At 43.4% G+C, this 22920-nt stretch overlaps 1 protein-coding gene across 1 annotated transcript; it reads right to left on the bottom strand.

Moving 5' to 3' along the window:
• Nucleotides 1-739: 739 nt before the first annotated feature.
• mtnr1aa (melatonin receptor 1A a) lies at nucleotides 740-22392 on the bottom strand. Its single transcript, XM_064335002.1, has 2 exons — nucleotides 21945-22392; nucleotides 740-2124 (listed from the first exon to the last, which is right to left on the bottom strand). The coding sequence occupies exons 1-2, from the start codon at nucleotides 22126-22128 to the stop codon at nucleotides 1256-1258; spliced, it is 1053 nt and encodes a 350-aa protein (XP_064191072.1). The 5' UTR covers nucleotides 22129-22392; the 3' UTR covers nucleotides 740-1255.
• Between the last annotated feature and the right edge of the window lie 528 nt (nucleotides 22393-22920).

The following is a 22920-nucleotide window of genomic DNA, read 5'->3' as shown; positions in this document are numbered from 1 at the left end:
AGCACATAGCAGTGGTTCCCACTGAATGAGCACTGGAATAGCAATCAGCCGCATCAAGGTTTGTTTATCTTGGAAATGCCGTGCAAGCTTATGTCATACTGTGGACGTCTTTTGCCATTTCTTTAAAAAATAAGAGATGATTAAAATACCCTCCAGGAGATCTTCTAAAATTAGACCCATATGCTTAACCCCGATAAAATACATGGGGGTCATTCTTGTTACAGTTTGTCCAGAGGCACAGTTAAAACCATACCAAACTATCAATGGGGGTGACATCACCACATGCCCAAGGTTCTATGCACCCAACATATTCCTCAAATGTCCCACCTCCCATCTGCCCCAAAACCCTTCCAAGACTTTTACTCATTATCACCTTTTTAAATCCCCCTATCTATCACTGATCCAGATTCTCCAATGGTTCTCTTAAGACCTTATTTTGGAGCAAAATGTGTGGAAAACCTGGAAGGGAGACTGAAGCTGCAACAAAATGGATGAAGCTGCAACTGAACACTTTTGCTGACTCACCAGTTTAAACCAATTAGGGTACGGTCTTCTGAGAACAAAGGCTTTTGATTGGGTCATACAAGTCACTTTTTGATAACACTACATGGAAGGTCAACCCCTAATCTGGATTAATTTGGCCTCACTAGCTCTTAAATAAAAAAGAAATTGCATTTGATTCATGAAAAATTGCAGAAAGGATCATAATAAAATAAAAAACAAGAAAAGTAGCATACTTTATTCTTTATTGTCTTGAGCAGGCTGCAACAGTAACAAACCCAGTGTATTTCTATACCCAAAATAATAACAATATCACACGTGTGAGGTCATTGTGTAAGAGTGAGCTCTGTAACAGTTTTGGCTACATTTGCTGTAAGTCGTTTCAGGAAGTTACTGTACGATTCCTGGCTTTTTACGGCATTATATTCGCAATTTTGCATCCTGTTCCCACTGTTCAGGGGTGAGTGGAACCCCAGATATACTTCGTATAAAATAAATACATTTTACATATACTGTAGACATGTTGATATCCTCACTGTAAACATTGAAAACAAACATTGCTTAAAATTTATCTTAAAAAAAAAAACGAGTCTTTTAATATGAAAAAGAAAATATACACCCTGTTTTGTTTCGATTGTGTGTGAGCACGAGAGTACAGTCAACGGATGTTTCCCGGAAGTCTTTTCATGGTATTTGGTATTTTGTTTCACAGTGCGCCCCTTTCTGGACCCCCCACCTCCCCGTTCGCCCCGACTCAAACTGAGTCCACTTTGACCTGGTTGTTGTTCGTCATCAAGGGGGACGGCTTGCTCTTCATCCTCTCGACGGCGTCGTTCGAGCTGTCCGAGAGGAAGATGCGGGCCGTGCAGATGGAGACGATAATCCTTTTGTACTCCCTCCTGAAGTTCTGGTTGAGCACCCCGTAGACGATGGCGTTAAGGCAGCTGTTGAAGTAGGCCATGAAGTAGCTGGACACGAAGAGCCACTCCGGGATGATGGGCGCCACGGCGACCGGGTTGATGGCCACCGCCAGGCCGATGAAGTTGAGCGGCGCCCAGCAGACGGCGAAGAGGACGAACACCACGAACATGGTGACGAAGTTTCGCACGTCGTGCGGCGTGAGCTTGGGCCGCAAGTCCGGCTTCACCCGCCGCCTCACCTGGATCACCAGCACCCATATCCGCAGGTAGCAGTAGGTGACGATGAGGATGGGCAGGATGAAGTGGAAGAAGACCACGGCGATGGTGTAGGCCGAGCTGGCCGACTGCACGAAGGTGCAGGAGTAGACCCGCGGGTCGTACTGCAGCGAGCCCACGAACAGGTTGGGCACGATGGCCACCACGGTCAGCACCCAGATCAGGACCACGTAGCACAGGGAGTTCTTGTCGCTGTACAGCTTGTCGTACTTGAGGCTGTGGCAGATGTAGCAGTAGCGGTTGAGGGCGATGCCCGTGATGTTGAAGATGGAGCCGATGACGCTGACGCCCATGAGGAAGCCGCTGATCTGGCAGTGGACGTAGCCCAGGTTCCAGCCATTGTGGAAGATGGACGTGAGCACCAGAGGGTACGGGTACAGCGCCACCACCAGGTCTGCCACTGCCAGGCTCACCACAAAGACGTTTCCTGCAATGGAATAGAGAAAAAGTACATTGTTAACAGCATAAAATATTAAGTTGCTGGATTGCCATTGACAATTCTTGAATTCCATTAGTTATAAACTATAAGAGTAAGGTATGTTTTTATCAAAAATTACTGAAGGCTTACAGACAAAATTTGCATGTAGTTAAATTAACTCTTACACTGCTGTAAAATATAGATGGTGATGCAATATGAGCTCTCATGTCACAAAAGAGCTTCAAAATGCCATTTATTGGATTCCTGTACAGCTTGCAATTTTTGGGTTAGCGCACACAAATACGCAAAGCTGTCTGCAGAGTAATTTTCTGTGCCTATTTTCTGTGCCTATCTCGTGGTCAGTCAAAGACTGAGGCTGTCTGGCCACGAGATCTCCCTGCACAATCCCATGATGATCCTCAAAATAAAAACGGTAGGGGAAAGGAGCATGTGCCTTTGACTTAACATTAAAGGACCTCTAATTGACCTTTGCCATTAACTTTTTTTTCTTTGTCTCTGAGATGCATAAGCACATCATGTGCACAGCATAAAGAAAAGGCACCATTATAACAACCCACTATTTATTTATTTGAACACACTTTGAACTGCTTGCAAGGAAAAAGACTTGAAATTGGCAGTGGTTGATGAAGTTTAGAAATAACTGTGTGCTGAAGTGGGGCATGCTCGTTAGCACATTGTTCCAGCACCACACCAAGACTTGAGGTGAATTTGAAAAATTCAAGAAAGATGGGCACTGATTAGATTTAAATTGGCAAATCTAAATCGAGTGAAATTGCAGTAATTGCTCTTCACTTGACCTACACACTGCAATGGCAAGGGAAGGGGGGGGGGGTGGGGGGTTAGGAGTAAGTAAAAGAGAGAGCGTTGACACCCCTTTAACACATTTTTTTTCTAATAACGTTTTGCGGACGTTGAGGAAACGTTACTGAGAGGAATTCCGGCTGGCTTCTGAAAGACGGTTCTGTTGTCACATCCCACACGGGGCGCTGTCACAGGCTCCACAGGAGGGCAGCTAATTTCACAGGAGTTAGACTGAGGTTTTAACAGCCAAAACAAAACCTGCAGCATGCCAAGCATACTCTGGGGTATTTTTATTTTTTTTGTCTCGTCAAAGATGCCAGACATTCTTTTGTGGAACGACCTTGACCGCCGTTAATTAAGTCGCGTCCTTTTAAATCTGTCATCCACTCGCCCTCTTCAAGGGATCACCAGCACCTGTCAGTTTCTCTGGGCGTACATAAAAACAGCTGAACGTTTAAAGATCGGGGAGAAAAAAAAACCCCACAAAGGAAAGAAGAAATGCAATACCCTGTGATGATGCGCTAGCATGCAAGGCAGTGGGGGTTGGGGGTTGGGGGCGGGGGGGGGGGGGGATCAGAACGCATAGCATCCGCCCCCCCTGTGGTGACTCACCACTTTAGCCGGGGGTACCTCCTGGATGTGCGAGCGCGCGGGGAAAAGCACGACCTTGACTGAAACGTGTCACTCTCGTCCACGTCACCTGCCACTCTGCTGTCAGAGGCAGGCGTTTCCGAGCTCGTTAAAGACATGTCATCCGGCTCTGGGTGCTGATTACTGTGTCAGTCAAAGATTTGATTTTCCCCAGGGGCCAAGTTTGTTTGCAAACGCAAACCCGAATCCTCGTCTGTGTCTAAACTGTCTGTGAACGCACATAAGCTAATAGCCCACATACTGGTTTCAGACCGTGCAGGTGGCATGTTTTAAGAATCTTTACTTGGTTTCATATTTATGACATATGTGATAATGCATATTACGTTTTCCACAGGTTTTGGAACGAAATGGTCACTGATAGGAAATTGTGCTTTGTGTATTGTTGTTAGAGCGGTAATGTTGGGTGAAAATCAGAAGGCAGGATGCCTCTGGTGAAAAGAGGCTTGTCATTATACGGGGTTGGGGAAGGGGCCAAATTCTGTGTTCAGCTGGTGAGAAAATGGAAACAATGCAATCTAAAATTTCTCTGTATTGGGGGCTGGTCAATGGGGCTGTGTGGAAACGGATGAAAAATCCCATCCCTCCCTTGGGGGCAGAAGGGATGGGAGTCCCCCCCCCCCCACACAAGCACAATCCATCTCCCAGTCCTCCCCCAGTGCTGAGTAGCTATAGCTCATAAACTCCGGCCCACGAACACAATATTTGCATAAGGCCAGGAAACTGAACGCGACAGGTGTTTTGTGCGCACACAGGATTTCTGAGCCCGTCACACCAAAGCACATTACCATGCAAATGACAGTGTGTAGATGTAGTGTCAGCAGAGAAGTGTGATTTCCCCAAATGCTAAAATGGAGAATCTCTGTTTTCACTTGCTGCTTTAGGGCCCAAGGCAGAATGTGCACCAGCTCACTAACGCATTATACCGCCATAACAGTGCGGTGCCACCTGTCTCTTCCTGAATACTTGGAAGTTTGATTGGCTTACGCTGATGCCGGGGTCCCTCGACTAACACTGATTGGCTGCTTACCTTATAGCCAACAGCTGTCACTTAATTTTTATATGACGTTAGACCTACGGAGCTCAGTATTGATCTGGTTTTATGGGAGAAGCAAAAAATAAAAAATAAAAAAATCAATAAGAATTTGAATGACAAGGAAAGCTTTTGTGGCATGTGACAGATTATTTAATTTAGCATATTTTTAAACTTGACATCAGTGACTTTTACTAATGAGGCTGAGACGTAATTCAATTTGGTTATTATGTATATTCATGCTGGAGCCTGACCAAGGACAATACCCTGGATACAGATGTTCCGACCTTGGGAAGGCATTTTCAGGAATAGTCATAAACTGCTTTGGGGCATTGTAAACTAACCACAATGTTCTGTAGTTACGATGCAGACTGACAGAGGAAATGCAGGATCATTTTTCACATACACCCCCACACACACACAGACACACACACGCATGGACGGATGCAGACATGCATGTACGCACGTACACTCACACACACACACACACACACATACACAAGCAAACATACTCACACACGCACATGCATGAGCAAACATTCACACGCACATGCATGGGCAAACATGCACACGCACATGCATGATGAAACATGCACACACACACACACACACACACGGTCCACCGCGTTCTCTTCGTTTTAACATCAGCCTTTCTTGTTTTGCTCCGTCAGGCGATTTCCCGTCGTCCGTTTTGAAGATCACGCGCAGTGAAAACACCTGTCCGAGACGCTCAGCCTCTCTCCAGATGAAACGGAGATGACTGGACACCAGCGGTGGTGTCACCCCCGATGTCAGCGGATTCCACAGCGAGCCGTAGGAAGCCAGTTGACAGGACAGCCCCCCCCCGACCCCCCCCTGCCCAGATGAATTGACTCCTATGGCAAAACCAGTGAAAACTAAGCTGGATAGGTGGATCTTCAATCTTCAGGAGTGTGTGTACATATGGTACAGACCACATATATTGGACCACTGATGTTGTCCAAGGCCAGTGCTGAAAGTCAGGCTGTTTCCTGGGGATTTAGGGAGGCAACTGCCTCTGATTCCTCAGCCTTTTCCCTCCCAGTCACTCTGGCCTGCATCACCTTGACTGATAAGTTGCCGCGTGGCAGACATGCCCGGAGGTGACAGACTGCATCACAGTATCTACAAATTCAGCACGGTATCTGAGAGAGGCACACTGCTGCTGCTGCATGGTGGTGTCGTGGGGGGGGGGGGGGGGGGGGGTGGGGGGGGGGCAGGGGACAGTTACAGGGTCAGAGGAGCCACTGCCAGGACCTTGAGAGAGGTGGGTCTGAACCTGTGGCTACATGTGTACTACTTTATACAAGCAGTATAAAGTAAAAAATGCATTCTACATAAAAGACACACCCAAAAATGCGTTAGAACATTTAAAAATATCTTCTTTTCTAATTTGTTTTTACCATTAACTATGAAGGTTGCCCGTTTTATCGGCTAACATGACATCAGTGACCTTCAGACTGGAGAAGCTGGAGCTCTGTGTTGGCTGATCGCTCAAATTATTGTTTCCCAAGTCTGACCTTGTTTTTTTTTCCTTCTGAGTACTGAGTTGTCTTGAATGCAGCATAAGCAAAATACATCCAACCTCATGCCACACGGTGACATCACACACACAGTTAAGCCGGCCTTGTCGTGATGTCACAAAGCGATGGCTCCACGTTGAAAGGGGCCGTTTCCGCATGAGTAACCACGGAGAACAGGGGCGACTTTACATCATGTGACACCGAGGGAGAGACAGAGCGAGAGAAATTAATCTCGCCGATGCTGGGAAAACACTCTATCCATAATTCAGGCCCGGACGACATCACCTTATCCCTACAGATGCGCTGAGGGGTGGCAGTATTTGAGGCAATAATGGGCCTTTGTAGGCTGCAGAGTAGGTGAAGACTGACAGTCCTTTGGGTCACCTGAGAGTGAGGTAAATGCTAGGATGCTTTTAGCTTGCCCTGGTGGGTATTCAAAGAGACTGCACCCCCCCCCCCACCCCACCCCGCGCCGCCCACCAACTGGCATGGAGGAGAGCTTAGGTCTTTGGTTTCTGTCCGAGATAATTGCCTCTCAATGCGCAGAAAAGCACTCAAAGGACGAGATCCAAGTTCACGAAAACAGCAGAAAGGAGAGGAGAGACAGCTCAGGCTGAGGGGGGGGGGGGGTGGGGGGATTGGGGGGGGGGCAGTTTTACAGCAGAGCCGCCCTCACACTGAAGAGGCCTGCTTGATACAGGAAATAAATTGTAAAATTAGACACCCAGGGGTTTGGCCCATGAAAGGATGCTCCAAGCGTTCATGCTGTACGTCAGGCTTCCTGCAAGCATTCAGTTTGTCCAGTTCCTTACTGTCTCTCCTAGTGTTCTCACACTGGCACCAACTCCCATTTTCCCACCTCATGAAGGAGAAACGAATACATTCTCTAAATGGATTCATATGATATGTGCGAAACGTAACATCAACTTTTTTTTTGCCATGTTGAGAAAACAGCTGTAGGCACCTTACAAACGACAATAGCTAATCCTGAAAAAAAGAGACAATCATTCTAACAAACAGCTTCAGGTTAAAAGCTCTTTCTTTTCACAGTTTCTGACTCAGAGGTCATTTTTTTCCCTCAAACTGCCACCTCTGAATGTAGCATAATGTGAGGTCTGTATTCTGTCCCTCAACTGACCTGTTCACAGGCTATTTCATATCTGTAATAGCCTTAATTTGTCTGAATAACACAAGAGACAGTTTGCCATCCACACTGTGATTCTGCTCCTATCCAAGAGCAAAACTCTTTGTCCATCCCTCTCAAAAGCCGTCTTTCTTCCCCCCGACTGAACTCACCTGAACAGAACGAGAAATGGAGAAACAGAGAAAAGGGAAAAATACAGAGAGTGAGGGAGTGAGTGTGCAAGAGTTAGAGAGAGCAAGAGCGTGAACACTTGAGAAAATATCTAATACTCACCGACTTAAATTCTTCCACGTTTTTTTTTTTGCGGCAGACTAAATGTGAGCCATAAGGTCAGCATTAGAATTCAAAGGGCCGTATGGTGGTTCGGACACATTTTTAATATTCATCACGTTAAAAAAAATAAATAAATAAAAATATTCCATTTCCTGGTTCCATTTCATTAATATTGATGTAAGATTTTTTTCACTACCACAGCTACATTCAGGACACTTTCGGTCCAGCTCTGAACACAGTATCTCCATCATCCAGAACCTGCAGGCTCCTCATACTGTACATATATTGTCCATTTTGACTCACACTCATTTGGTCATGTGACCAGGGCCTCAACATTATACCGCGCGGTAGCCCACCCTCAAACAATCGCTCGTCACACAGCACAAGGCGGTACCCATAATTCCACTGGCTCTGCTATTTCATAAAAATCCGGCCCATATTTTCATTCAGACATACTGTATTTCCTAAACTCCAACAAAGAAAAATCACGTTCTCACGCAGCACAAATCTAAATAACACTTTTTACAATATGACAAAAAACCTTTCGACAGCTTGCTGTCCTTTTAAAAGCGAAAGCAGGTATGCACTGTGCTCTTCTTTTGTGTCAATATTTAGAAGACCTCATTAAAAATGATATCACTTGGCCACAAGATATGCCACATAAAGGATTAATAAGACCAGAGGATCTGCTCTGTTGCACAAGATGAGATACAAGCGGCTCGTCAACAGAAGGCCATTGTGTCCCCCGCGGGAGCCATCTTTGTGCACAGGTCACATGCTCCTGCCCACAAACCACACACTGTAGATATTTCAACAACCCATAAGCCCCTGCTTTATTTCCAAATGAATGACGCTGCCTAAAGAGAGGTGCTTATCGTATTACATACTAGCCACTGGTGGCAGCAACTGGAAAAAAAACGTTTTTTCTTTGCACTTGCCCGGAATCCTGGTGCTCCAAGTGAGGAGATCGTGGCACGCACACTGAACAACTGGCAGACGAACATTTCGTCCTCCCTCCCACAGGAAAGGCACATCACCCAGACAACAATTTCAAAATATTTATTGCAACGTTCATAAATACTGTCAACTACTGAGTCTTATTTCTAGGTAAGTCAAAGATGGTTCTGACCTAAAATAGCACAGATTGCAGTATACTCTATTAGCTAAGCTAGATACGATTAGCATTGTTACACTGCTAAATACATCTTATAAAAATAATCCACAGAAACGTACCGAAGCAGTGACAAAAATTATTAATATGAATGAATGTCGTAATTACAGAAGTAGTCTTAACACTGTTTAATCTTAATGAAATCTGCAGGGTTTAAGAGGATGTGAGTAAGCGGATATATTTTTTTCCAGGAATAATTTGCAGTCCATACGCTGTCAGACAGACAGTATGGAAATGCAGAAGATGGGAAATCCTGCAGCTCCGTCGGGCTCCAGGCAGCTTTCCTCTGCCACGTTTCCCACCGTGAGCGAAACAATTGTGCCGGTAAAATCACAAAAATGTGAAAACAGAACCTCGGTGGCATTGAAACAAAGCCACCGCCTCCCCTCTACCACTCTGGCCGGGGTGGGCGACAGCCGCCTAAATAGTATCTTGGCCCCCCGATTTATCTTGGTTGAACCAACACACCAAAATGTGAATGCCCACTTAGGTAGTTCTGGCCCACCTAGTTCTATGCAGGTCCAACTAATATACAGTAAATGAATTCTTCTGACTGCGCTACTGATGCACACTGGCTTACTCATCCAACAAAGACAGCCCGCCTTTCTTCTTACTTTTCCACTGGCCAGCTGAGCCGCATGCCAAAATGCCTCAGAGAACTACAGTACATAGGGGAGAAGCTCTCGTGTGATTGGGGTGGGGAGAACCCTACTGAGCAAAACCCTCCCTCCCGGGTGATGCTTTAGCCAATCACGCAATGTCGTTCCGACACAATGTCGAGAACCGCGCTCTGACAAATATCTGTGGCTCCCCAGCCACTTCTGAGAAGGAGTGCTTTAGCGTTTCAGAGTTTGGATAAGAGAGTTCTGATAAGATCTCTGCGGAGCAAAGTGAGTGAGCACACAAAGGAAAAACCTCTCTTCTGCTCTTCACGATACTGTACTGTACTACTACCGCACTTCACTGCACCCGAACGTAGACATCGATTTAAAGGCATTTTAAACCGACATCATCAGGGTAGGCGTGTGCTGAGGAAAATCCGAAACACAACGCCACAGTGTAAACAGGAGACAGGCCCATGTAATGCCCGTTCGCACAGACGAAAGACAGATGATCCATCATCTCGCTAAGTCATTCGGGCTTTTGTTTCCCAGCTGGGGCCTTCCTCTTTGACACACGTACACTCCGACGCCCGTCATATCTCCATCAACAAACAGCAGCTGTACAAACGCCGCGAGTTTAACCGAGATTTCCTGCCTTTCTAAGCTAGCCTCCGCTCCGCTCGCCTGCTCGCATTTCTTTTTCTCTTTCCCACAGCAGAACAAAAAAAGCCATCCAACCTGCCAGGGCTTTGCCCTGTTTCTCCATCTTATCTTTTAACTTCGAACCTAATGTGACGGATATCCTCACTCGCTCCACCCCAGACTACCCCCTGACACGCACACACACACACACACACACACACACACAAGCACGCACACAGATACATATGCATGCACACACACACATGCACACAAAAATGATTGCTCTTCATACAAAAATAAAATGAACGTACCGAGGACTGGCCATTCACTGACAGTTTGATTGTTTATTGGGCCACATGTAATAAAAGCGTCTTTGGGGACGTGTGCTGCGATTCACAGAGTCAAACTCCCTCTGAGTGCCATCGTGTTTCAAACTATTTAATGATTCTCGCAGACATCTAAATGGCGAAATCAAAAAACACAATGTTTTGTCACAGCGAGTACTTTTTTTTTCAAGATCTTATCGAGAGAAGGAAATCTCGTCTTAATGAAGCGGTGACATTAACCGCAGTGCGCTTAAGCCGCCGCTAAACCGAACGTTTCTTCAAGGCCATCGCGAGGGAAATGTTGCGTCGCGTCGTGTTTGGCATTTCACGGGAAAGTATGAAAAGGTCACACGTCTCCCAAAAGGAGAAGATCTGCGCGAGAGATGAGCTCCGTTCCCATGGACCCCCCCAATCCCACCTGTGACATCACCTCAACCCCTAAAGTCCACTCCTGCCTTTTCTCTTCTCCTGCCATTTGGAGATCCCTGGGGAACCGGCTTATTGCTTTGACTCTTCCAGTCATAATTTCTCAGGGTAGTCACCGATTTGAACTTGAAACACATGTTCCTCCAGGCGCTGATAAGCACCTGGTGGGTTGAAAGCTACTACTGACAGACATTCTTGGAACAGGAGTGCATTAAACCCATGTTATAGTCATGTGAAGCAATAAGAAATGGAAAATGCTATGACCTAAATGTTACCTACACGTGTGTGTGTGTGTGTGTTTGTGTGAGAAGAATAATAAAAACTGTTCAAAGGTTTTTCAATGCTGTCTACACCAAAATACTTAGAAATGTGGGTTTGCACATCTTGCTTTCTATGGCCGCCATTTTCCTATCGATTCTGGAAGGGGACCCAAGCCTTTGTCATCCACACAATGCTTGCCTTTGCCAGACGCATGAAATGTTTCCAGCGTAGGGATTTGACAGACGTTTGGGCAAAAATTAGGGGTTAATACTCCCCCTTTGATAAAATATACATTCAACCACCCTGGGAAAAGCACCAGGGACGGGTCTGTCATAGTGCAGAGTGGCCTGGCCTTTTCATAAGAAACTGACAGGGGGGGGGAGGGGAAGCTACTGATTGGCTCCTCCTGATAAGACACGGAATTCCAGCGTGTGGATGCACCCCATTTGACCTACATGCGCAGTTGGGCGTTCAACATTGGGAGAAAGGGAGAAGGAAGAGTTAAAATTTCATTTTAAAACAAATAAACTAAGTGGCATGTGTTGGTGGAACACTGGAAAACACACTAAATTGTGTCTCTCCAGCAGACAGGTGGGTGGGGTTGTTAATTTGACGAGACCGCTGTGGATTCAACCATAGCTCTTGTTGTCTACAGTGCACTAATCCAAGAGAACTATTTTATTCTTTCACTGACCCCCTGAGGGTAAATTTCACCTTCTGTGAAAAATATTATGTTTTAAACATCTTTTCACCTATTTATTTTTCATCCTCAATTTGGACTCATGCCACCAGGAGCACTGTCGCTAAAGTGTGTTCACTCCTCCAATGCAACGGGCAGCGACTATTTTACCCTCTGCAGACCACGCACAGTGCTATCGGAGTGAGGGCTTGCAGATACGCGGCTCTCCCTGATGCACTGTGTTGGGCTGGGTAATGTTGCGCTAACCCATGGCGCCCAAGGCTAATTTAAACCCACCTACTGCAGTACGACAAGGCCATCACGAGCTCTGGGCCATAACTGGCTGATAGCCTATTCTGGGCCGAGGCTCAAACCTCTACCAAATAGGCCATGACTGCAGTGAGCCATTCACACACACACACACACACACACACGCACGCACACTTACACACATATACACACACACAGGCACACACACACACACACACACAATTTATAAGCTATATAGCACACAGTACGATTTATAGAGATACAGTATTTGCACAATTTATATATACATAGACACATCATCAGTGGAGGATCCTAAATCAGAAATGTTAGGATAAAAACGTTGCCTGCAGTCTACGGACCAACTGCCGATTTACCCAGCACCTGTTTTTTTTTGTTGCGTGATTAACAAGTGAGCGTTTTTTTTTTTTTTTTTTTTAATCGCACATCTGCGCCTGTTTGCAGCTCATCCACGGCACTCCTGTGCTTCTCTCCCACTGCACGAATAATCCTTTTTCTTTTTTTTTGTTTGCTTCTGTGTTCCACAGCAGCACAAAAAAAATCCAATAATATTTCACCCCGGAGTCATCCCTTTGTTAGTCCTTCCAGTCTGTGGAGGTTTATTTTCGTTGGCCGCATTGTGAAAACACAATTGTTTACTGGGGGGGGGGGCCGGGGAAATCTGGAGCTGCCTATTAATCTAGTAATAACTGTTGACGGAGCATTTACGCTGACCCCTCCCACTTCAGCCAAACTGGAATGCGTGCCCCAATAACATTCCAATAATAAATATGGGCAGAGGAAAACTGGGCTGCTGTGTATTTGCGTATTCTGTTCGTCTGGTTGTGAGTGACCGTACGGAAATGAGTTTTGCGCCAAAAGAGTTTAATCTGGATATTCTTCAGTTAACACCCCCCCCCCCCCACCAAATCACCATCAATAAATTCTAGTGGAGTAGCCCCCCCCCGAGAAAAATGACTGTATGGATGTGTTGAGGACGGCTCCCCTGGAATGAGCATTAGTTTTCACTTGATCTAACTGCCCCAAGGTTATCACGTGAGTCATCCACACTCACGTCAAGCAGAAAGAGGCTGGACTATTAAAACTGAGAAATTACGAGTGATAGTAAAGGGGGGGTGGGGGTGGGGGGCAGGAGGGTTGGGGGAGGGCTTGTATTGTGCACGAAAGAGATGCCCCCACCCAATGGGTGGCGAAAGAATTAACATTCCAAATAGGGAGTGTTGCATATTCACAAATCTTTTTGCGTTAACACTTTGCTCGCTCGATTAGCGCATCGCTACGATGCTACACTGGGGGTTGTCGGCGAAGGCTCGGTTAGGCAGGCAGTCTGTCTTCGCTGTGTTCCTACCTAACAGCGGGGAGTGCTGTGTCTGAGTAATGTGAACAGACAGTGGTGCCACAGAGCATGAAGTCTGAGAAATGGCTTTGTTTCTTTCTTTTTTTTGTGCAAAAAAAAAAAAAAGGAAATGTAGTGAAGAGGAAAAAACAACTGCGGTATGCCACTGAAAGAATGCAAAGCATTTTGTATTTGTTGTTGGCATGCATGACTAATATACCTTTAAATATCAGTATTAATGTTTAAGTGTCAAACATTCATACCTTCTCTTAATCATTTGTAAATGTTACATCTGGCAAATGGATTAATTCCTCAGTCAGCTGCTAGCTGTGATACTCAGTCAGCATTCAAAGTAGCACTGTGCTGAACTATGCCAGCTTTGCTGGGCTAACTAAAATTTCATCACAATATTTGGAAACAATGATCACTCCTTGATTTTACAATATTTGCTATTGCTTCATAGGAAAAAGGTTCATCTCAGTGACAGCAGATGATGTTTTGATGTGTCTGGGAATTACACTCACAGTTTTTTCTTTTTGAGCAAAGTGCTCTTCAAAGGAGAGACAGAACGAAAGGGAAATTGACTAAACAACATTATTTTCTTGCAATAATGGATTGCGATAATGCTGACTAATACAGGATACTCTAACAATAGCAGCAATTGTAATGACAGTGTCAAGGAACACAAAAAAGGCAACTTGAATAATAAATCATATTAAAAAAGTAATTGCAATATGGGAATTTCAGCAGAAATCCAATGAACTTCTTTTTGATGGGATTCATCAAAAGCACGTCATATCAACAGAGCCATAACAACAAACCAGTTCACAGTGCACACACCTACTGGGTGGTCACTCAGTTCAAAAGAAAACCAGCTTTGATTTATTGGTGTATACTGTGTATACTTCTGTATACTTATTTGTGTATGTCCAATATGCAGGTGCAGCAGCCCAGTAAAAACTAATATTTTATGAACCAGAAACACAGCTGTCCTTTGATATCCTCGTTTTTAACACACAACTTTAAATAATGGTCCGTATCTACAGAAGACAAGCTGCTGCTGAAGAGATCAACCTTTGACGACTTCATATTGCCAGTACCAGTGAACAAATACCCAGCAAGGATAATTTAACAAATACATCCGATAAACACCGTAGTATGTACTCACAATCTGTATTCCATCTTTGAAGGTTTATATGTCACATGTGATATCTGCGTGGAGATTTGAACAGCTGCGCATCACTTCCCCTAACAGTCTTCAGAGATAAGCCAAACCCGCACTTCAAAGCCACCGTTAATGCCATGAAAGGTGTCGCGCCCGACTGTATTCTATCAGAACCCTGTCAAACACTAACGAAACTGTTAGCCACACTTTCATCAACACACTATTATAATTTATATTTTTACTGGCTTGACGTGATATTTGAAACACTGATATTTGATACAGGTGAAATGTTCAGGGGTACAACGGAGTAAAGTTGCTGGAAATCTATAGACTTTGCTGGGAGTATTATTCCTGGGCTACAACTGCGGTAGCTCCTAGAAGGTACATTCAAAAGACACCAAACTTTGTCAGTAAGGATGTGTTAAAGCGTGTAAGTAAGCATCTATTAAAGTTTGCCATATACAAGCCACCTGGTGGTGCTGTGACAAGCCTCAGGAAATCACCAGCACACAGCCCTCTGCACCTTTAATTTTCAGGGAATGTTCAATGAAATATACTCACATTCTTTTGTCCTTTGCAACTTACTATTAATCTTTATCACTTTGCTCTGTTTTCTTTGAAATGCAAACATAGAAATCACCTTCTCAGAAACAACTTGCACGAGATAGATTAAATAGATTTGTTCAATTCAGAGGACTGAATGGCAAATTTGCTGAGGACAATTTTACCTACATGGCATTGCAGCCCACCAAAATGCATTTGTGAAGCATGCCTAATCCTCCAAGATTATACTGAATAGTAAACATTTATCATGTTTTATATATTTCTAATTTCAAAATGTATTTTTGATCTGTTTTTGAATGTGGAAGTGTGCAGAAGCTAGAAAACAGTATTGCTGAAGAGGCTCATGATCATGACATCTGCCAGGAAAAATTAATAATGATTTACATAACAGACATTTCCATATGCTTGCAGTGAACGCCTGCTGTTTGATATCAGTCCAGATCTCTGGCTCCTTTTTGGCTGGGTGACTTAGCTTTGAATTCCCACTTGCATGGGCTACTTTGTCCCCAGTGTGACTCGAAAAGCACCATCTCTTACACAAATCTAAATTATGAACCTGAAGTGAATGACAAACTCTCCTCCCGGGCAGGACGTTGTATGCAATTTCACAGTGACATGTCACTATTTGGAAAGCACAGCCTCTCTGGTTTATAGTTTTCACAGTTAGGGCCTATCTGCCGTAGTATAATGCTGAAAAGTCAGCATCCATGGAAAGCAACAGACCAATAAGAAAACAACAATGGGAGGCTGGACCAGCCCAGTGCATTTACTTATCCAGTGAGAAACACAGCAGCAGCAACAATGGCTTGACTGCCATTGTGATGTCATGTCACTGTGATGTCACATCCCACATGATGGTGCTCCTCATCAAACAAAATAGGAATGGGTTTAGTCTCACTTGAAACATAGTGGTCAAAAGGTGCAATAACCCTGGCAACTCTGATTTTATGATTGCAAGACCCATTGCAGAAAAAGTTTGATTTTAGGTGGAGTTTATTGGGGTGCATTATCGTACCTGGGTCATATCAGTATTGGCCAATATTCTGCAAGAAGCAAAGTTATTAGTATTGGCCCAGTTGAAATATGTTGAAATATTTTGTTATACAAGTACATTTTGCTAGGTTTTTCCTTCTAAAGTTGACTGCATTCACATACAGTACTTCTTCCATGAATGTGGACACTCTCTTGCAGTTTGCATTTGTGCAATAATGTAAAACAGCGTGCTATTAGTATGGGCACAAACATTAGCCAGTATGGCCAGACAAATACCATTTATTGACATCGGCAAACAGGAAGGCTACGACGCAGTAACAGCCTTCACAACTACCCTCAAAGGGGAGGATCAGCTAGCAAACGAACTGGCTCCAATATCAAGGGTTTGACTGACTTTCGCTTTGAGAACATTGAGTGACTTCTGCCTCAAGAACACAAGACCTCCAACCAATGTTTCTAACGCAGCAGAAAGACAAGACTTCAATCTAGCAGAGTTCTTGTGTTCCAATTGAAAGACACACTATGATCACAGTGGAATACAGACCCAACTCCCAGGTGTCTTGAAATCTCTGTGACAGCCCAACGCTTCTTATGTACAGAACAGGATGCAGCTTTTATTTAATAAATAAATAAATACTGGATTTAAGGAAAGGAGAGCAAAGCAACACTGGTTATCGCTTTGGCGATGCCAGAAAAACAACATGTATTGGAACTGAGCCACACAAAAAAAATTGTGAGATCATCTATCCCAAATGTTCTGGATTACCAAAGCACACACAGGGGCTGGTGAGGGAAGCTAGCATACTTGGGAGTAAATATCACACTCCATCTATGGAAACCAGGGTAGGGGAAACCTGCTTTAAGTTAAACCTGCAGTTAGATAAGATTCTCAGATAAACACATCAAACTCATGGCATATAGGAGCATGCATTGAAAAAATCTGAACTGGCAAGATCGAATAGCAAAAGCCCATTGAATAGGTAGCGAGCCCTCAGAAGGTCAAGGTCAACGAGAAAATAATGTCCTTGTATGCACTTCTGCCCCAAGGTTTCAGAGTTAAATCAATCATGGATTTGAAATATCACTTTGAAATACAGTTGTCAAATATATCAACTCAAATCTCATACAAGAAAAAAAAAAAAGAAAAGCTTTCAGTCATGTCAATTTGTCTAATATCAGTTCAAACCCGCTTGTTGAATAATTAAAAAACGTAACCTGCGTATGACAATTTTTTAATAACCATCTATTTCAGCTAGAGTGGCAGAACAGAGCTGAGCTGCTCAATGCAAACTCTGGTTAAGCTGCTGAGCACAACTGGATGAGCTGTCACTGGGACGTTGCTGCCACTCTGCTCGAGCTTCCATTAAGAAGCGACCGCATATCCGGGTAAATTGCTGTCAGGAAGCGACGGCAACGGCGGTTCAGCCGCTACGAGGGGAGCGACCACAACACTCGGTTACACTGCCATTAAAGGGAGGTTTCCACGGGCGGCTCTGGTTGCGCGGCTACATTATTGGGAATCAGTGCGACTGTGCCGGAGAGCCAGTGCGTGACATCGCCACTTCCTGTACACACATACTCCGCTCTGAAGGCCGGTCTATAAAGAAGCTTTGGCTGGGATTGAGACGACCGGATTATGAATATGACTCTTAATCGTGGGCACCCGTGCGCACGTGGCCCAAGTCGTTCGGGCGGACAGCGAATGACCTGGCAGGGTGGAGAGTGGCATATAGGTGAAGGTGGTGGGGGTGGCGTGCAACACGCCGTTTCTAACATGGACCGCCGATCGCTATTGGCCGGTTCGGTTTGAACAGATGTGCGGCCAAACCACCCGCTGTGTCGTAATAATAACAAAGCGGTACCCAATTAAAGGCAGTTTATTTTTAAATGTTTATTATTTATTTTGTTTATCACACTGTCCAAATGGCACTGAGCAAGCACTCAATGACATGCTTGTTTGCATGTTCTCAGACGTAAACCTTCATGGGTCCACTGTGATGGACAATAACTAAATCGGCTTCCTTATTATTCTTTGATTTCCCCAGACACTACTGTAAGAAAGCTAAAAGGGCGCAATTTTGTTTTTCTTACATATATTGTACATCTAATAATTTTCAGAAACAGCTGACAGCTTAAGTTTGTTTAAATTTGATTCCCATGGAATAATGGTACTAAGTCTAGGTACCGTAGGTCTTGGGGACTCTTCTCCATGTACTATTGTTACAAAAAATAGTCAATGTTAATGTATTCAATTAAACATTTAATGTTTGTTTAAAAAATTCCTGTATAAAAACCTCATTGTGCAAAAAAAAAAAAAAAAGACTAATCTTTGAATCAGTGACCTTGATCATCTGAAATCATCACATAGGGTAGAACTGTTTTCTGAGACAGTACACTGTACACAGACAGTGAGTGTCTTTACTGTGAAGTGTCCATTGATGTCTTGAAATAAAGCCATGCATTTCGCATCAGTTATAGGGAAATACAAAGATAGGCTTTCATTCAGTTGCAAATGTTTAGCATGAAATTATTGCTGTTTATTTTTTTTTTTACATGAATAGCAGCATGTTCTCATGCAGACATCGTACTGATTGTTGTCTCAACTACAGATGGTTGATCACAGACAGTGTCTGGAAAATCTATTTAACATTTCTGGCATAGATGTACTGCAATCTGATTGGCAGCAGCTCATTTCCATCAATAGATTTGGGGCAGTTTATCATTACGTGGACATCAATCCTTTATCAGTTTGGGAGAATGTAGGAAAATGCACACTCTAATCTGAAGAAATGTCACACTACATTAACAAACATGTAATGTTCATATGTTCCTAGCCAGACTGCAGTCTCCCGATCGGCCACAGGGGTCGCTCTTGCTTCCTTTCCAGCTAAAGGACAGAAAGGAAAAGTGCAGCTTTCCTCGGTTAAAGTGATAGCTCGTGTTTTGGGATTTTATGATAGTATTTAAGTTTTAGTGCATGCTCTCTGTTGGCCCAGATGTGCACAATGGACATTAGATATTTAGAGGAGGTTCTGACGACCAGCCAGCTTTACAATGGCTGGCATAGAGCATCTGGGAGTTTGTGGTCTAATGAAAGAACATTTACAAGGCAGCTTGGACGATGTTATGTTTCCAGCGGCTGTACAGATGATCAGATCAATTTTATACTGTGATTTTATATGGTTTTCTGTCATTTTGCACTTAATTATAAGCAGTCTCAGTTAATAGTTCCAGCTGAAAATAATACAAAATATAATTTGTTGATGAATAATTCCGTAATATACACACATACATACAACCTCTTGAAGCTGTACAAGCTGCTTTGGAGTTAACTCAAAAGTACTGCTTCGGATAATGAACCCCCAATGAATCCCCATACCTGTCACTGTGAACCTGACAGGTTGTCAGAAACTTCTGTAGGCTAAAATATCTAAAATACCCTTCATTGCACACCAAAAAATGTCTGGGCCCATCAAAAAATACCCCCCCATCAAACTCACTACGTTTCCCACAGAGCATTTCTAATGCTACGCTAAACGGTACTGTGGTGTCCGTTTGTTGCCGTGACAATTCATGTTGCTGCTCGAGTGCCACATTACATGTGCAATGGAGCCTCCTTTGACTCCTGAACCTCAGCATTTAAAATTTTATTTTTCTAAGTGTTTTAAATAGTATTGTAGCTATTTGTTACAGTGTACAGCAATTAAACGATGCCATAGCTAATCACTTTTTTTTCTTGCAGACCTGAAGTTCATGAAAGCTGTGCATTTCATTCATTGTTGACATTTTGGGGTTAATATAAACAAGCAAATGGGGGAAAAAATATGAATGCACAAGCCTTCAACTGAAGGACAATCCTTTGTAAGCTGTTTATGTAATGTACTGCTAGACCTCCCCACCCAAACCCCCCCCCCCCACCAGTGTGTGGACTGGAGTTAAGCCGTGATAACACAAAATAAATATTCTGCCATAATATTCTATTAATGTAACAGCCGTATCAAGCATTACTAAATAAATAAATAAACAAATAAATAAATAAATAAATAAATAAATAAATAAATAAAATTTTGATCAGTAGGCTATTGTATGTTTCCTTGAACATTTATGCAAATGGCGGGTTACAATTCACTGAGGGGGAAATGAATATAAAAATTCTTAAATGAACCAAATAGCCACTTTCAATTGACCCAACAAACACAGCAGATATATAAACACACACACATACAAACCTGTTTAGTATTTCAGACATTCCTGAAACGAACAGCTTCCATAAGTTTTGTTGTTGAACCATGAGAGACCAGTCCCCACTAACGCCACAAATGCCAGAAGGACAAGTCAGCACATTTTTAAAAGGGATGGGGTGGGTTGGAACACTGAGTGGGAGTGAGGTTAAAATGCTGGAGACATGTCATTTTCAATGCATAAGAAAACCGCACGCAATGCCCGTTATCATAACCTAGATTCCAGCATAGACCACTTCACCAGTGATGACCATGCTAACCCCGGTTTGACTGAATTTTGACTGTTGTCGATGATGATGTTCTATCATATATATATGCGTGTGTGTGTGTGTTAGTGTGTGTGTGTTTTCCATTTTTACATAAATACAAAATCTTGCAGAAACAATAACAAAAGTGTAATATAATCAAATGTAACTTTGACTTCGTTTACTTCAATACTCCTTTTAATTCGCCATTAACAGGACAAACAGGGACGTCCGCTTTTTGAAGTTAATGAAATAGCAGAGCATTAACGTCATCTGAGTAATGCAATCCACTTGGTTTGCGATTCCGACTAAAATGTATTTTTTATTTAATTTATTTTATTTTTTTACCACCACCAGACATCACAGACAAACAGATAGACACAATTCCCATTGGTTTTACAACCCCTGTAACGGCAGCGTAGGGTAACATGTATATTCATTAGACCATGGCAGTGAACATCAGTCAAATGGCACAAGCAGTTCGAGTTCTGGTCTCTGACTCCTAGACTGCCTGTTTGACAAGTATTGGCATTTTAAAAAAATGTCTATCGCCTTCTACGCGGAGGTAATTGGTATGACACTGTCCTGGTCACCCGCTGGAAAAATAAAATGCCATTTACCCACTACCTCACTGCTAACCCATCCGGTCACCAGTAAAGCCAATTAGTGCGATATAGTAAAGGAAGTTCCAATAAGTGTCCTTGCCATAACGATATTCTAACACACGCCATCAAAAGAGCATAGATACCCCCCACCTAAGAAGCACCGAACGCTAGACATCGAAGTGGGATCCAGTTAATACCGTTGCCGTTACAAGCATTTGGAAAAACTGACTCAGGCAGGGCGATTCGTTTTGATGTATGTACTCGCTATACGGCTGAGTCAGTAGGGTAACGTTGCTATAATCGCAAAACCAATTATTTTAAACGTTATGCTATGCCAATTTATCGAGCTTTTGTGGTCAAGACGTCGCTACATCACACTTATTTGTAAATCCGTGCTCATGATATAGGCTACAATATGCAGTATCCTATACCAGTCATCCAAGTAACTCATCCAAACATTAGAAACCACTACAAGCAAGTATCGTCATGTAAAATGTTCACACCAAATAATAAAAAAAATAAAAAATAATATTTAAGCCTTGTTTACACTTATATTTAGGCTACAGTTTATATTTGGCAAAACAAAATATAACACGATGGGATTAACTATATATAGCCATTATATTAACTGTTTTTTTTGAACATCTATAATAGGTGCGTATCGCCCCTTGACTAAGCGCAAAGTATCTACCCTACATAATTCAAGTTCGATTAGATTGGAAGAATTATCTAAGCATTTAAAACAACGGCGGTTGCAGCGATTTCTCATTTAAACTCAGAAGAAGACTACACGTTCACATTTCCTTTGACTCGCTGCCTCATACCTGCGTTCCTCAGTTTCTTGTTCCGGTAAACGGAGAAAATCACCAAGAGGTTGCCCAAAATATCAACGACGGTCGTAAATATCAGAAAGCATCCTAGAGTGTTCGCGACCCAAGGTGGGCGATTCAGGGTTAGCTCGTGCGGGGCCAGTGAAGAACCGTTGAAATGGGTCCCATTTGTGCTCATTGTACACCGTCAATTTACTTTTCCCATTCAGTACAATAAATTTCAGTTTTGCGCCCCATGGGTTCTAGATTTTGCCGTCAAAACGGTGGCAAAACTATCCAGAAAATACCATCCTTCCCATGTTGTAAACAGCTACAATCCTGGCTTAGATTTCTAACTTTTTCTCTTTTTTGACTAAGCGTTCATGCGCCGCAGACTATACTTTTATAGCTTCGTGTGTACCCATCACATTGTTGGTATGTGACAGCCAGCGCTAACTTCAGCCCTCCCCACCATGTGATTGAGCGCACGAGTCGTGGATCGCCGAAATGCTGCCCCCCGCTGGGAAAAAGCGGTAAGAGGCTTTCCAGTCTCCTGTCTGCGCGCGCGTTCATTCATACCTAAAGAGCGACTGTTCACGTTTCACGTGCCCATTCATTATCATTTTTCCAAATCATTCATACTGTGTATTCAATCTGACATTCGAACCATTCAGACGTCTGTGTAAGGCGCGTGGGCGAAATGAAGAGGCATACATTTCTGCAATTCACAATTAAGCTAAAACCACAAACTGATCCTTGTTTACACAATACATTACTGCTATTATAAACGCTTCCAGTTTTGTCACAGATGATGGTCCAATTATTATTATTATTATTATTATTATTATGCTCTTAGATCAAACGCTTTTTTTTTTAGAAAGACAAAGCCTAAAATAACACGAAGATTACTGTCTGAATAAGAGATTCAGTGAAATTCAGAGGGGCGTTTGCGGTTTTAAGAGTAAAGAGGGGTTATACAGTGGATTCGTCA

This window comes from Anguilla rostrata, chromosome 5, assembly GCF_018555375.3.
Source record: "Anguilla rostrata isolate EN2019 chromosome 5, ASM1855537v3, whole genome shotgun sequence".
Taxonomy (NCBI): Eukaryota; Metazoa; Chordata; class Actinopteri; order Anguilliformes; family Anguillidae; genus Anguilla; species Anguilla rostrata.
The sequence above is the reverse complement of the archived record's forward strand: the minus strand, read 5'-3'. Positions and strand labels throughout refer to the sequence as shown.

Bases quoted from the DNA above. Each gene is read 5' to 3' on its own strand.
- mtnr1aa (XM_064335002.1), bottom strand. From the start codon at position 22,128: ATGAGCACAAATGGGACCCATTTCAACGGTTCTTCACTGGCCCCGCAC. The intron at 2,125-21,944 runs GTATGAGGCAGC...ATTCCATTGCAG, and splicing joins CAAGAAACTGAGGAACGCAG to GAAACGTCTTTGTGGTGAGC.